The sequence below is a fragment of the Diadema antillarum genome, unplaced genomic scaffold (assembly GCF_040938485.1).
Source record: "Diadema antillarum isolate AM-2024a unplaced genomic scaffold, OU_Dant_1.0 seq00001725_RagTag, whole genome shotgun sequence".
NCBI classification, from domain to species: Eukaryota; Metazoa; Echinodermata; class Echinoidea; order Diadematoida; family Diadematidae; genus Diadema; species Diadema antillarum.
In genome coordinates this window covers 245,288-258,938 of record NW_027272412.1, presented here as the reverse complement: position 1 = coordinate 258,938, position 13,651 = coordinate 245,288, and the positions used below count along the sequence as shown (strand labels likewise).

The 13,651-nt window shown below is 36.9% G+C and overlaps 1 protein-coding gene across 1 annotated transcript in view; it reads left to right on the top strand.

The window, feature by feature from the left end:
* The window catches only part of LOC139711884 (uncharacterized), a 103,091-nt gene that overhangs the window by 79,212 nt on the left and 10,228 nt on the right, over nt 1-13,651 (top strand). The window contains exons 26-36 of the mRNA XM_071623733.1: nt 1,331-1,474; nt 2,332-2,466; nt 3,411-3,589; nt 5,426-5,489; nt 6,225-6,395; nt 7,772-7,879; nt 8,739-8,810; nt 9,881-10,006; nt 11,822-11,938; nt 12,480-12,632; nt 13,372-13,479. Coding sequence (XP_071479834.1) covers nt 1,331-1,474; nt 2,332-2,466; nt 3,411-3,589; nt 5,426-5,489; nt 6,225-6,395; nt 7,772-7,879; nt 8,739-8,810; nt 9,881-10,006; nt 11,822-11,938; nt 12,480-12,632; nt 13,372-13,479 — 1,377 coding nt within the window. The remainder of the gene's footprint in view (nt 1-1,330; nt 1,475-2,331; nt 2,467-3,410; nt 3,590-5,425; nt 5,490-6,224; nt 6,396-7,771; nt 7,880-8,738; nt 8,811-9,880; nt 10,007-11,821; nt 11,939-12,479; nt 12,633-13,371; nt 13,480-13,651) is intronic.

The window sequence follows — 13,651 nt, the reverse complement described above, 5'->3', positions numbered from 1 at the left end:
TGGTCTGAAGGTTGTCTTTATTTAGCATGAGTTTTACAGTAACATTTATTTGTTCAATCAGGGTAGGTTTTCTAAACAGACTATTTCAATTGAATTTAAATGCAAATTAAGATGTGTATAAAAACTTGACTTTTTTGTTTTGTTTCTAACATCATTTCTCTTTTTTTCTATCAAAGTACAGTCACTGTAAAGCACAGTGTACAAGAGGAAGTGAATTTGCAGATTGCCAATTTTAGCATTTTTATAAGAGAACACAAGATTCTAATCAACCCATGTGTAGTGTGGATTGTGTCTTTAGCTAATGGAATGAATATAATTGCTGAAAGGTTAACAAGTTAGAGAACACAAAGTCCAGCACACTTTGACTTATCAATAAATGGGATGCACCTTTTTCACTCATGGAAAATCTCAAAATGGCTACATTTCAAAGAAGATACTGTCACCTGTTTTTCAGATTTGTTTGTACACTGTGAACAAATGATCAATAACAGTAACATTTAAACTCTTTGGAATTTTCAATGGCATTTCACTTGCTAGCTGAGATCACAGAGCTGTCCTTACCTTATATATAAAATACCCACACATTGCAGATGCCGTTACTCTGCATTTCATTAATCTTGATCAGATTTGTGGCTAAGATAATATTTAGTGTGTCATGACAACTGGCATTAACTCTCTGATTCTATCTCTGATTGAAACTCTGCTTACCTTGAATTGTGAAGTATTGATTCTTCAATGAATAGGACATACTGATTTATCAGGAATGTGTTATTCTTTGAATCATTTCATCACTGTGAAGTTCAAAGCATAGACTTTGTAGCAGACAAGTTGTGTACTTCTGCAGCAATCTGTATGTAGTTGAGCTAGAATTATAGAGCTATATGAAAACATATGCAAGGGGTCAGACAGTACTGAAAGTGATATGCATGTTACGTATAGACCTTCATGTCAAAAGATTTCATTTTCTTGATAAGATTAGTCTATCAATAAGGAATTATAATTATAGTTTTTATTTAGCGTGTGAATATTGTATTTTTGGATCTTTCTTCTTTTTACTTCTTCCTGTAATGCCTATGTTCATTGTGTACCCTTGTTAAGTGATGCTTGCAGTACAGATTGCAAGCACATTTTGAAATTACAAGATATGACCTGTATAAAGGATGTATGCATATCTGCCTGCACATCAAAGAGCAGAGTAATAGATAAGAGTACACTCTTTTCTCTTACTCCTCTCCCCTACCCCTGACCCAATCCAAACAGAAAAGAAAAACAACACATCATGCTTCTTTTGACCATACTTTGTGCTTTCTTTCTATCAAATACACTGTAGGTGATGTTGGTGACCCTGGCCCACCTGGCTTTACTGGAGCCTCTGGTCCTCCAGGACTTGTTGGACTGCAGGGACTGCCGGGAGAAAAGGGAGTTCCAGGATCCTCTGGCTTCCCAGGATTCCCAGGCCGTATAGGACAACGAGGTGGGTTCTTTTTACCCCTCCCCAATTTCTATCATTTCTGTCCGAGTTCTTTGCTATGTGGAAATTACTTATAATGATCAGATAGATCATCTTTTCGTCAGTTTATCTATTTTTTTCCCACCTGTATATATATATATATATATATATATCACACAGTCAAACATGGTTACAAAGACTGTTTAAGGCGAATATAAAATGTGGTGTCTGTAGACTGATGACAGGATTGATATAGCAACCATTTTGATAGAGACAGTCTCAAACTTCCGAGTGCATTTTAATACACTTTGATAAATGCACATGTTCATACTGCGTGTAGACATGCATGCGCATACACCAACCAAAATAAAAAAAGCATATAGACTGATATGACCTCATATATCAATCTAAAAATATTATGAAATGTTTACATCAAAAGTATTTTCAACCTGCTGACTTTCACACTTTGCTCCACATACATATTGTAGATGTCTTCATTCAACCATCACTGCTTGTGCCAACACTGCTTGTCAGTGGTTGTTATTTTGTTCTTGTTTTGTTGTGTTTTTGTACCCTCTGGTGCCAGCGAGTGGTCATTGTATACATATACGTGTGTTTCAACGACATGGTCAAAGCGTATTCACAGGGGCTGGTCTTATATGCATACAGTCATTCTACATTGGTTATTGAGTACATGGGTGAGCTATTTATTCTTCTGATTCAATCCAGAGAGAATCTATTCCTACTTCTTTTTATTCCATTCCTTTTGTGTCAGGATATTTCTTGTGTGATGAAGTTTCCTGGTTTTTCATGCAGTATGGTTTTGATGGTTTTTCATGCTGAATGGTTTTGATCATGTATGGGTGTTCATTTCCTTTCAGGAATGACAGGAGACCTAGGACCACCAGGACCAGCCGGTGGGAAGGGAGAGTCTGGATTCCCTGGTGTGCAGGGAAGACCAGGTATCGATGGCATTGATGGACCAAGAGGACCCAAAGGCAGACAGGGTATACCAGGTTAGTGAAGGGCCAGTCATCTGTGCACTGATATTTCTGTAGTACCCTGTAGTGCTGGTTTTCTGGAGTTGAGCTTCTGTGGGCCATCTTGACCCATGTCATCAAGGGTTAATTGAAAGGTCTACATAGTGACAGTTATCATTTCAACAACCAGGGAAACAAACCACTCAACCTTTTTAAGTAAGCTGATACCATAGAACTGCAAAGACATCAGTACATAAATTGTCTATTTGGAACATTTTTTTTTAAATCTGTTTTTCTATTTTTTTTTTTTTTTGGGGGGGGGTTGGAGTGAATAGGAATATGGTCTATATAATGATGCAGCTCTCCTGTGCAAAGCACATAGGTTACACAAATGGAAATACAAAAGCTGCAATTTTTTATATGAAAGTAATTTTTTGAATAGATAGTACAACTTATTTCACAGTGATCCTAGGAAAGCTACTGACAACTATTGGGTTTTCAATTATAAAAATTAATATTAGATTTGTACTATTTAAATCATGAAAAGATAACTTTTCTTGTAAAGCAAAAGTGAAATCCCTTAGAAATGTTTATTCCTACATGACTACATAATCATGATACAAAAGTTACATGCTATATGATCCAATATTGACAATTGGGTGTCATTCCAGATACCAAGTACTCCCATTTACTCCAAAGGAAACATTACATGCTACATATTGTGCATAGTTGTGTGTATGCAAGGTTGATGCAAGAAATCAGAGGAAGGTATAAGAATATGTATTTCGAAGCTCAGTGATATATTACAAATTGTATATAACTCGACTTGACCGTCTATTGTTGGTATAGGAATAGGTCTCTGTGGTGTCATTCTACTGCTCAATAACACAACTTCATACTCTTATTAGTATTACTCTTTCCATGTTATTCCTCCAATAATTGCCACTACTTTGTTTGGTGTATTTTCTCTCCATGTAAAGGTCCTACTGGCCGAGTAGGTGAAATTGGTGAGCAGGGCCCCATAGGAGATCCTGGTGAGCCCGGACAGTTTGGGGATCCAGGTTTTATTGGCTCTGTGGGTACAGAGGGTGAAATAGGTGAGCAAGGACCAAGGGGCGACCCAGGACCATTTGGTGATGTTGGCAATCCAGGCATCCCGGTAGGTATCTCTCTCCCTCTCTCTCTTTCTCTCCCCCTCTCTATATCACTCTACCATGGTGACGTGTTACACTCGCTGCATAACCTGTCTAGAGACATAGTTAACGACATGTTTCATGCTGTTCGAATACTTTACAAAACCTCCAGAAGTTAACATAAATCTCATTTCTTCCACTCACAGATAGTGGCCAACTTTGTTCAGAAGGTGTTTTCTGTTGAGACTTTCATGATTTGATGTGTGCTTTTGTACTCATACGTGTATGCTGTATGAAATGTTGAATGCAGTTGGTGTTCAATGAGGAGACTTACTTGTATGTTTTGAGTCTGAACTCTCTTTAATTCAAGAATACACTTTTAATAGAGATGCATTTCCTTATTACATGTAATTCCAAACAAATTTTGTTTTATGGCTACACCCCTCAAAGTCTTCTGATTAAGATGTTCAATTAAATGATTGATTAAAGAATGATGCTTTGGTCTTAAATCACATCAAAATGGAAGAAAGCTTCAAATTTTGATTACAAGGATGAAAGACAGTGCAGTCAGTATTAAGTTATATATCTTTAGTTACCCATGAATATTTTTGAATAACCATCTTGATGTCACACAGCTGTACCTACAACAGCACTCACATAGGATGTGTGTGATGTTTGCATTTTATTAATGACTCTCCTGAAGATGTTTCAAGTAAAGGAAAACAAACAAACAAACAAACAAATGTGAGTACAAATATTCTAGAAGGACCAATTATAGGATTTAGTATGGCCTGCACATACAGAATGTGGTTGAGGAAAAGAGTAGCAGGGCAAAGCATGTGCTTGCATTTCACTGCCAATATGCCTCATATATATGTGTGTGTGTATATATATATATATATATATATATATATATATATATATATATATATATATGTATATATCGTGTATCTCTTGGACCAGTTCTGAATTTGGAAAATGATCCTTTTTATCCCTGTCTGTCATAACTCTCACATTTTTTCCGAGTTTGTTATATACTAACAGGCCTTTTTTTTTTTTTGGTTTTTATTTCAAATTTGTACTCTATTCATAAAATTTCTGGTTAACTGTTTAGTCAACTATATGTGTACATGGATTGTGAAATATAAATGATTCAGTTCATTCAATTCATACATTTATTCAGTAATAAAAATCGTTTCGATATAAATTGTTTCCAAAATGTAGCAGGTACAGTTCTGAGAAAGCCAGAGGCTTGTTAAAATAGAATGTACCCTTGAAAACAAATCATACACATATTGCAATTTAAACATTAAAATATCAAATGATAAAAGGAGCACAGAGAGAATGAAGCATATTAAAACAAGCACAAAATTGAAATTAACAGAAATTACCAATAATATCAAGGGAACATGGAGAGAATAAAACATACTAAGACTGAGGACAAAACAAAACAAATAACATCACATGAAGCAAAGCAAACAAAACAGAACTCGGTATAGAATGAGACTACAAAAATACGTGTAAATAGTACGAGAAGACATTACCGATTGCAGCTCATGTAAAATACATAATAAAAAATGTAATTCAAATTTCCTATCTTGCCTAAAATGAGGAGAAGGCAAGAGCATATCGAAATATAACACTTTCTACTTTGTCCATTCCTTAGATAGTAACCAGAATTGCACTTGTTTGTGATCCCACTATTGATTAAAAAAAAAATGGAGCATGTGCACTTGAACGTTAAATGGTTTAAAATATCTGTCTCAACTTCACCTGAGTGCAGGTGGGGATTGTCAACAAAATTGTCATGTATTTTTCATTCACATTACAAATATCTGTTTTCATTTCTTTCTGTGTGAAAGGGTGAGGGTGGTCTGTTTGGGGTTACAGGAGAGAAAGGAGACCCAGGATTTGCTGGTCCAAGAGGTAAGTGACCTTATGACCTTTTCCCTTTCTAGCAGTGCAGTTCACTGTGTTCAGGAAGACTGTAGGATCAATTTTGCAATATTTCGTCTTCATTTTCCAATTTCATTCGACTGATTTGTTGCATTCTGTGTGACAGCTTTCCTCACAGTGACTTTCTTTCAACCTTATCATCTCCAGCAGATATCCTGGTTTTTGAGCAGTGCTACACTCTTCATCCTTAGTTTTCACTTCACTACAGAGCTATTGAGTTTAAGAGTAGGAGGAATTAATAAAACATGTCTTTGGTTATGGTTATGAATTGTGTTAAAAGCATGTCACCATCATGGCATTTTTATGCGATGAGTTTATGCCGCAACATTTTCATTTTGAGTTATCTGTGAATCAACAATAAATCTACATGTAGTTGGCCTTGTTTACATATCTTTATTTTTAACATATTTAGTCTAAAAGGTCTGTATAGCTGTTTTCTGAAATGGGGTGTCATGTTTGGAACACTTGAAATCATGGTCATGGTGTAATTTTTAAAATCATGTGTCATCTACCTGATAAAAGATTACTGGATGTCCCCCCCCCCCCCCCCCCCCACATTAGAAGTCTATCTGCTTGTACAAGTTGTACCTGTATATACAGCAAGTGCTGATAGTAGGTACACGAGCAGTTCACATGGACAGGCATACATGGTGCTGTGTGTGTAATTAACTTCTCCTGTGTTTTCAATCCACACAACACTCACAGGTCAGCCTGGTATAGCTGGAAGCAAGGGGTTTGCTGGCTTCGATGGGTATCCCGGCAGAAATGGAGTTCGTGGCCCGCCAGGAGAAAAGGGTGATCCTCCCAGACTGAACCCGAACAATGTCACAGGAGAAAAGGGAATAAAGGGAGAGCCGGGTGCCAAAGGAGAGAGAGGTTAGTATCCCCTTCCCTCCTCCCAGCATTTTGTGATATGAAATTGATTTGTTTTTAGTGTAATTTACAGGGGTAGTCCAGAGAATGATGGTGTATTGTCCTTAATCAAGAAAATAATTCTTGTAATTGGATGAGATTATCTGACCTCCCCACTGCCAAAGACACAAGACTATCAACATTGTTTGTTTTAAGGATGGTCAAATGTCCGCTGATGTTTAATAGTCTGTACAATGTAGTATGAGACTTTAGCTTCATGTTTTGACAGCCGAACTGTTATTTCATATGACTACTTGCCTGACAAGTCATGGTCAGTATGAACCACACATGCATTGTATTGAAATATTTATGAGCCCTGAATGGGGTCTAGGGCAATTACCCCCTGGGCAATTACAGTGCGCCCTTCCCCTGGCCCTAATCGTAATCCTAACTCCTAAACCTAACTGTAAATAATTGCTCTCTAGGGGTAATTGCCCGGATATGCTCTGAATGTATTGGCAACTGCTTCTGCATATTGTACAGGTAAAGATGAGGTTAAGTTGGTCTTCAGTCTGTAATGACTCCTGACTGTTCTGCACTCCACACATCACACTTAAATGCTGCATTTGTTGTTACTAGAGAAAGAAAAAAATCTTCAATAACACTATGCTAAGACATCAGAAACAGATTTGCATGTGATCATATGCCTTTCCATGCCACTATTTGATGTTCAGTGTTTACATTTGTATGGCATGTGAGCATTTTGTTGCCATATCAATTGAGCCTTTAGTGAATGATGTTCCCTGGCTTGTTTTGTGATAAGGAGAACAGTGCTTTTCCTTTCAAACCGGTAGCCATATTCATATCATCTTACTGAAGTCTGAGCAAAAATTCGGAACATTTATCTATGAAGGTCAAATGCTTACATTCTAAAGAGGTTGAGTAAGTTTTCTTCAAGCCAGTACTGTGTCAGGTCTGCAGAGTTAGGAGGCATTCTGAGGGGTGAACTTTGCAGTGCTGTAAACAAACCAAAGTCCTTTTTCAGGGACGGTACGCATTTCTAGTACAAACTATCCTTACCTCGTACATGACCTATCCCCCTCACTCAGGGGGAAAAATCAGGAATGCACAGTGGTATAGATGACCACCTGAGTGGTGGTGGTGGGGGGGGGATGCATGACAAAGACAAATGTTGTTCCCACAGATTGAATTTTTCAGTGCACTGTTCAGAAAAAGATGTCCCAAAGTTTATGCTAGCTTGATGTAAAAATAAATGGAATCTCTCTCCTCTCTCTCTCTTTTCATATCTCCCTATCTCTTACATTTACTTGCCTTTTCTTCTGTTTAATATGTTTTTATTTTTTGTCTCGTGATTGCCCAAATGTCTACCTGTGTATCAGGTGAATTTGGTAGGTTTGGTGGAAAAGGCTTTCTGGGAGAGCAGGGATTCCCTGGTAGGGTTGGAGACCCAGGACCAGCTGGGCAGCCAGGACCTAAAGGAGACAAAGGTGAGTTTGCCACCCTACTGATGATAAGTACCACTTCAACCGTCTAAAATGATTTTTCATGATTTTTTTCTTTTATGTGAATGCATTTTGCAATATTATAAGAGGTTTAAGAAAGAATCACAGACCTGTGAATTTGCATGTTGGCATTGCCGTGTCATATTCTTTTGTTTGTATAGCAATTAATGTGTGAGGAGGACCTGATGTACATAATATCCCACTTTGAAGAAAACCCTACGCAGTGAATAGAGGCATACTATTATTCTCGACAATGCTTGTCTTGAATAATGCTGTGATTAGGAAAATCAGGAGCTTACTTTACAACTTAATGGTGATACGTATTACCATGAGCGGAAACTTAGCAATTTGTTTTTTTTTGTGGTTTCTTTTCTTTTTGTCTTGCTAAGTTTAATTGGCTAATGCAGTAAAGGTTATATAAACTGATTTCATTGTGATCCGTATTTTTGTATCCAGAAACACTGTCATCTACAAAGAGTTACTGTGTTGCAGATATTATGCATAAATAGTTGTGGACAAATATGTGTATTTTTTTTTTTTTGGTCAGAGAAGGATGTCTTTTTGCAAGGGTGAATTGTGGAGCAACGGTTTCCCTCCACAACAGAGTAACAGTGATAGCCTTACTGTGAATTGCTATCCCCAGACTTGCCCCCCCCCCCCAAAAAAAAAAAAAAAAAAATATATATATATATATATATATATATGTATAATAGTAACAAAATTAAATAAATAAATAAATAAAATAGTTGAAAGATGTCATATTAACCTCAATGTTCTTATTGCATACTATTGGTCAAGAACTACATACAGTCCATGTTTGTTTGTTTCTGGCGTGATACATCAGGTTCAGGCGGTGCAAGAGGTTTCCCAGGAGTCAGTGGAATCAAAGGAACCCCCGGTCCAGTTGGATTTGCTGGTAGGTAGCGATCATTAATATTTCCTTGACTTCAGCTAGCTTTGCAAACTAAGAACGACTATTGTAAATTGATAGAAACTTTTTTTTTCCAGGAAATGAATCTGAATGTCATTCTGCATGCTATTATCTAGATGTAGCATCATTGGTATGAACAGGATCTCTCTTGAATTACTGGTAAGCACTTGTCCCAGTTAATAAAAAAAAAAAAAAAGGAGTTTTCACCAGTGTCTGCCTGGCCAAATTTGAGGCTGCACCTTACCTGCTATTGAAAATGCCTGACAAATGCATATATGACCGTGACCGTGCACCTCAAAACGAACATAAAGTCGCACACACTGATTTTGCGTGAGGACTGAAAATAAGTGAAATGGGCCAACCTAGCCGAACTTGACTTTTTCATATTTTCTGAAAGAGTGGGTCTTCTTTTACATTATGCTAAAATTTGGTATCATAAAACGGACAGGAAAGTGTGTTTTTTATCAGTTTGTCTCGAACATTTTTGGTAGAATAGTGTGATTAGGTGTGTCTTTAGAATCCCTTTTTCATTTCTGAAAAACCTTGTCCACACTCTTCACTTTCAACTCTAATAACTTTTGAAAGGATGATGCTACTGTTTTGAAAGTTGGCATTAATTATTGACAGTATGTGTTGATGAGTCATGCTTAATTTCAATTTAATCTAATAATCCCTTCATTGTTGTTACTCTGGTGGTTTACTTCATATTTTTTGTCCCACTCATCGCACAGCCAGCACGGTTTGGTAAAGATTAAGCGCTTGAATAGACACTGTACTTCAGAGCCTCTTTTCTCAGTTCACACTTTTCCTGAGTTTGTGCTTTCTTTCCAATATTTAGATAGGTTAGGAGAGTCCATTTGATTTGAGTTATACATCATTTTAAAGCTTAAAGTCTGCTCTCTCAGAATATGGTCTTAACTAAAAATTCATGTCTGGCGACTTTTTGTTTGTTTTGAGGTGCAGGGTCACATATGCAAGTTGAATAATCTGATATAGAATATTTTTCGGATAATCTCTCTTAAAATTGTATTTGTGTTTGTTTCTTATTCTCCCAGGCTTACCTGGAAGGCAAGGATTTTCAGGAATCAGTGGGAATCCAGGGCTTAAAGGGTATCCTGGAAGGCCAGGCAATCGTGGTGAGCCGGGGGAGGCAGGGAGTGATGGGGAGAAAGGACAAGAAGGTGAGTCTCTTGAAAATCACATGTGAAAAAAAATACTGTGGTAATATGAAATATGAATATTAATTTGTGTTGATAATATGCATGAGCCCCTAGGTTAGCCATGAACTCTTACAAATTGATGTACTACATCACAAAAATTTAGTCCTTTTGGTTTTTGCTCGTAAAGTTTAAGTAATTGTTAATTTGTATTAAAACAATTCATTTGAATGTCATTAGTGATTCATATCACAGAATATAAGTAAAGCAGACTGCAAAATGAGAGAAGCTGAATATTGCTTCTAGATGTGTTCACTCAGTGGAGTAATATAAAATAGTAGTTGAGGAACCAAGTTCTGATGAGATTGAAACCTTCAGATGATCAGGTAGAGCAACAAGAAAAGGAGCGGGTCATTTTCCTGGTTAGGTAACCAGTGCAATGAGGAAGCAGTTTGGGTCCTTCTCTGGTTTTCCATGATTTATCTTTTTGTGTGTATGTTTATTTATTTTGACTCTACCTACTTTCCACTCCATCTGATTTTAATCTCGTCATGTATATAAATTCATCTTGTTCAACCATTGATATACTCTGTATGGAAAATGCTGTGTTTGTTATGCCACATAAGAGCTGTACTATGACAATAAGCAAAGAAAGAGAGGCTCTGAATATCTCAATACCTGTAGGTCATCTCAAAGCTTTTTCAGTCATTTCTATATCAGTTGTTTGTGTAGTTTTGCCCATTTTTCCCCGGGCCCAACCAGATTAGGCTTGAGTATAACCTGGTTGGAAGTTTTGCATCTTAGCTCTATTTAAGTTTTGTGCAGGTGTTACTTAGTACTCAATTATGTCAAACACATTCAATGTTGTTAAAATAAATACAAATGAAAAAAAAAAGTAGCCATTTTCTTGGATTACAAACACTACATTGTCTGACAAGTTGGCAGGGGAAATGTCATACTTGGCCACAATCTGATTTCAATCTGACTTGCCTCTCTTTATTTCTATATTTTCCTATCCAAATGTTTTATTTTGTTTATGAGTGAAAATCCAAATGATTATTTTAAATAGTCGGTGGAAAGTATAAAGATACATGTATATGTATGGCTTTGCCATAGGGCATTTCACAAGCAAATCCTGCAAATTCACATTTGAATGGCCATGTGATCAGTTTATGTAATCTGACACCTGAACCATAAGTCTGACTCCAAATGAAATGTGGCATCAATTGTGCAGAAAACATAAAAAAAAGTAATGAGAGGTGAATACAAAACATGTAGCTGTCACGAAGTAGGGGAATAAATTCAAGAAAAAAAAAAACTATTATCCTAGCTATATTTTGGCATTCTTAAAGTGAACACATTTTAATTGATTCAAACAGAAGCTGTGACCCAAGGCTCTTTGCACACTTCTCAGTGATTTGCACTATGCGTAAAATACTAGAACAGTGAATATTTGTTTTATGAGGCAAACTACTGGTATACTAAAATGAAAAATGTACCAGGAAAGAAATGGCATTGGTACATATCCTGTTACTACAGTTCCTAGGCTCACACATAAACTGATTTGTGTGTGGAGTTAGGAAAGTATGCATAATGTTGGCTACGATGTGAACAGACAATATCAATGTCATTTTGCTTTGACCTTTGGTAGCGGTCAGTAGATTTGTATTCATAGATGTTGATTTTCTTTGCCATCTCTGTCCATAGTTGTTAATTCAACTTTTTTCTCTTTTTTTTTCCTGAGTCGTGAAAGCTGTGTCTGCTGTTACAGTGAACCAATCAGAGTCAATCATTCTATGAGAGAGGTGTGTAATCTTCCCATGATTTTTATGCCTGCAGGTCTTCCTGGAATCAAGGGATTCCCTGGATTGCCAGGAGATAAAGGAGCTTCAGCCACTTTTGGAAGCATCGGAGAGCCAGGGGAACCAGGACGTGTTGGAATACCAGGAGACCCAGGTTGGCCATGCATTACTGATGCCAAAGAAACACAGTAGTGTGTCACTAGAAGATAGAAGAGGATCCGTTCTATGAAGAGCATACAAACAGAGATATTAGTGAAAGGTTTAGGAAGTTGTTTAATATGCCTGAAGAATGAGTATACCTGTCACTAGCAGATGAGACAATGCAATGTACCGTTACATGTTCCTTAGCGGCCACCTGTCTATAGTAGCCGCCTGCTGTTAACGGCCACTAAAAACAATCCTCCCCGGGAAAAAACATACTAAAGACATTGTCTATAACCCCAACCTGTCTTTATATAATTTAAAATTAAGACTTGTTTTTAAAAGGAAAAATCATATCACTTAAAATCTTTGTGAAGTTCTCATTACAAATTTAAATTAAAAAATGCAGGCACATGAGATATATTGCTTCTGTTGAAAAATATGTAACTGCAGAAGTAGAGTACATCTATGTACAATTTTCAGCATAATTTGAGATATATGGTTGCACATATAGTCAGTTTCTGTATCTTCTATTCCCGGTATGTGACCTTTAGGCCCACCAGGCAGACTGGGGATACCAGGTCGTCCAGGGTTCAAGGGCATGAGGGGTGAACGTGGTTTCACAGGACCCAAGGGCGAGCCTGGCTTTGATCCCTTCGCTCCACCACAGGGAAGGCAAGGGGACCCAGGCCCACCAGGATTTAAAGGTGAGACTGATGATTATTCTGAATAATGCTGTATGTTAACAACTTTGATAGATTTTCCAGCACTTTGTCCACTCGACTCTGAAGTAATTTCAAAACTGTATTAAAAAAAGAAAGAAAAAAAAAAAGAATGCTTCATGTCTTGTATTGTCATCAGCATTCTTGGAATGTGATAGTATCATGGTAGATAGTACCTGTTTCTCATCGTGGTTCACTTATTATATTTATTAATGTATCGATTTATCAGGATAATCCTGGTGTTGCTAAATATGATTAGGATAATCTTTATTATGTTCTTTTTGAGTGTGTAATTCTGATCATTGTCACTATGTTGTGAAAATGTGTAGAAGAATAATATTCAACAATCTATTCATCTTTAACCCAATTTCCATTTAGCTTTCCCTGTTATGTTCGTTTGATATTTGTCTTTTTAGTATTTACAGCATTGTCTGAGAGTGGCATTTCCCTTTTTATGCATATTGAATATTGTGAGTTGTTCATGAGATTTGCATATAGGTACCTGCAAAATGTTGTTGTTCTTTTCACACATACCATTAGCATAACGTGATACCACCCTTTACATGCACATAGAGTATTGCCCAATTTGTATCTAGCTTCTTTCTCTTTTTTTTGTGTGTGTGTTTTTGTTTTGTTTTTTTGGTGTTTTTTTTAGGAAAACAAGAATATGATACAGTCCTTTTACATGTCCTAATGATATGTGCTTAATGATATGTCCTTTCAGGCTTCAAGGGATTCCGGGGAGACCCAGGAATCCCTGGAGGGCTAGGAACACCAGGCATGAGGGGAGACAGTGGGATCCCTGGTCTGAAAGGAGCTCCTGGACCAGGCGGTAACTTTCTCTGCCAATTTCCAGATTTGTTTATTTCAATATTTGACAGTATATTGACTTCATACAGCCATGTATAAACTGAACCATGTAGATCTGGCCACTTAAACAAACAAGAAAAAAAACAACACACATCATAATTACATGCGAATGTCTTAATTGTTTTTAGTTTATT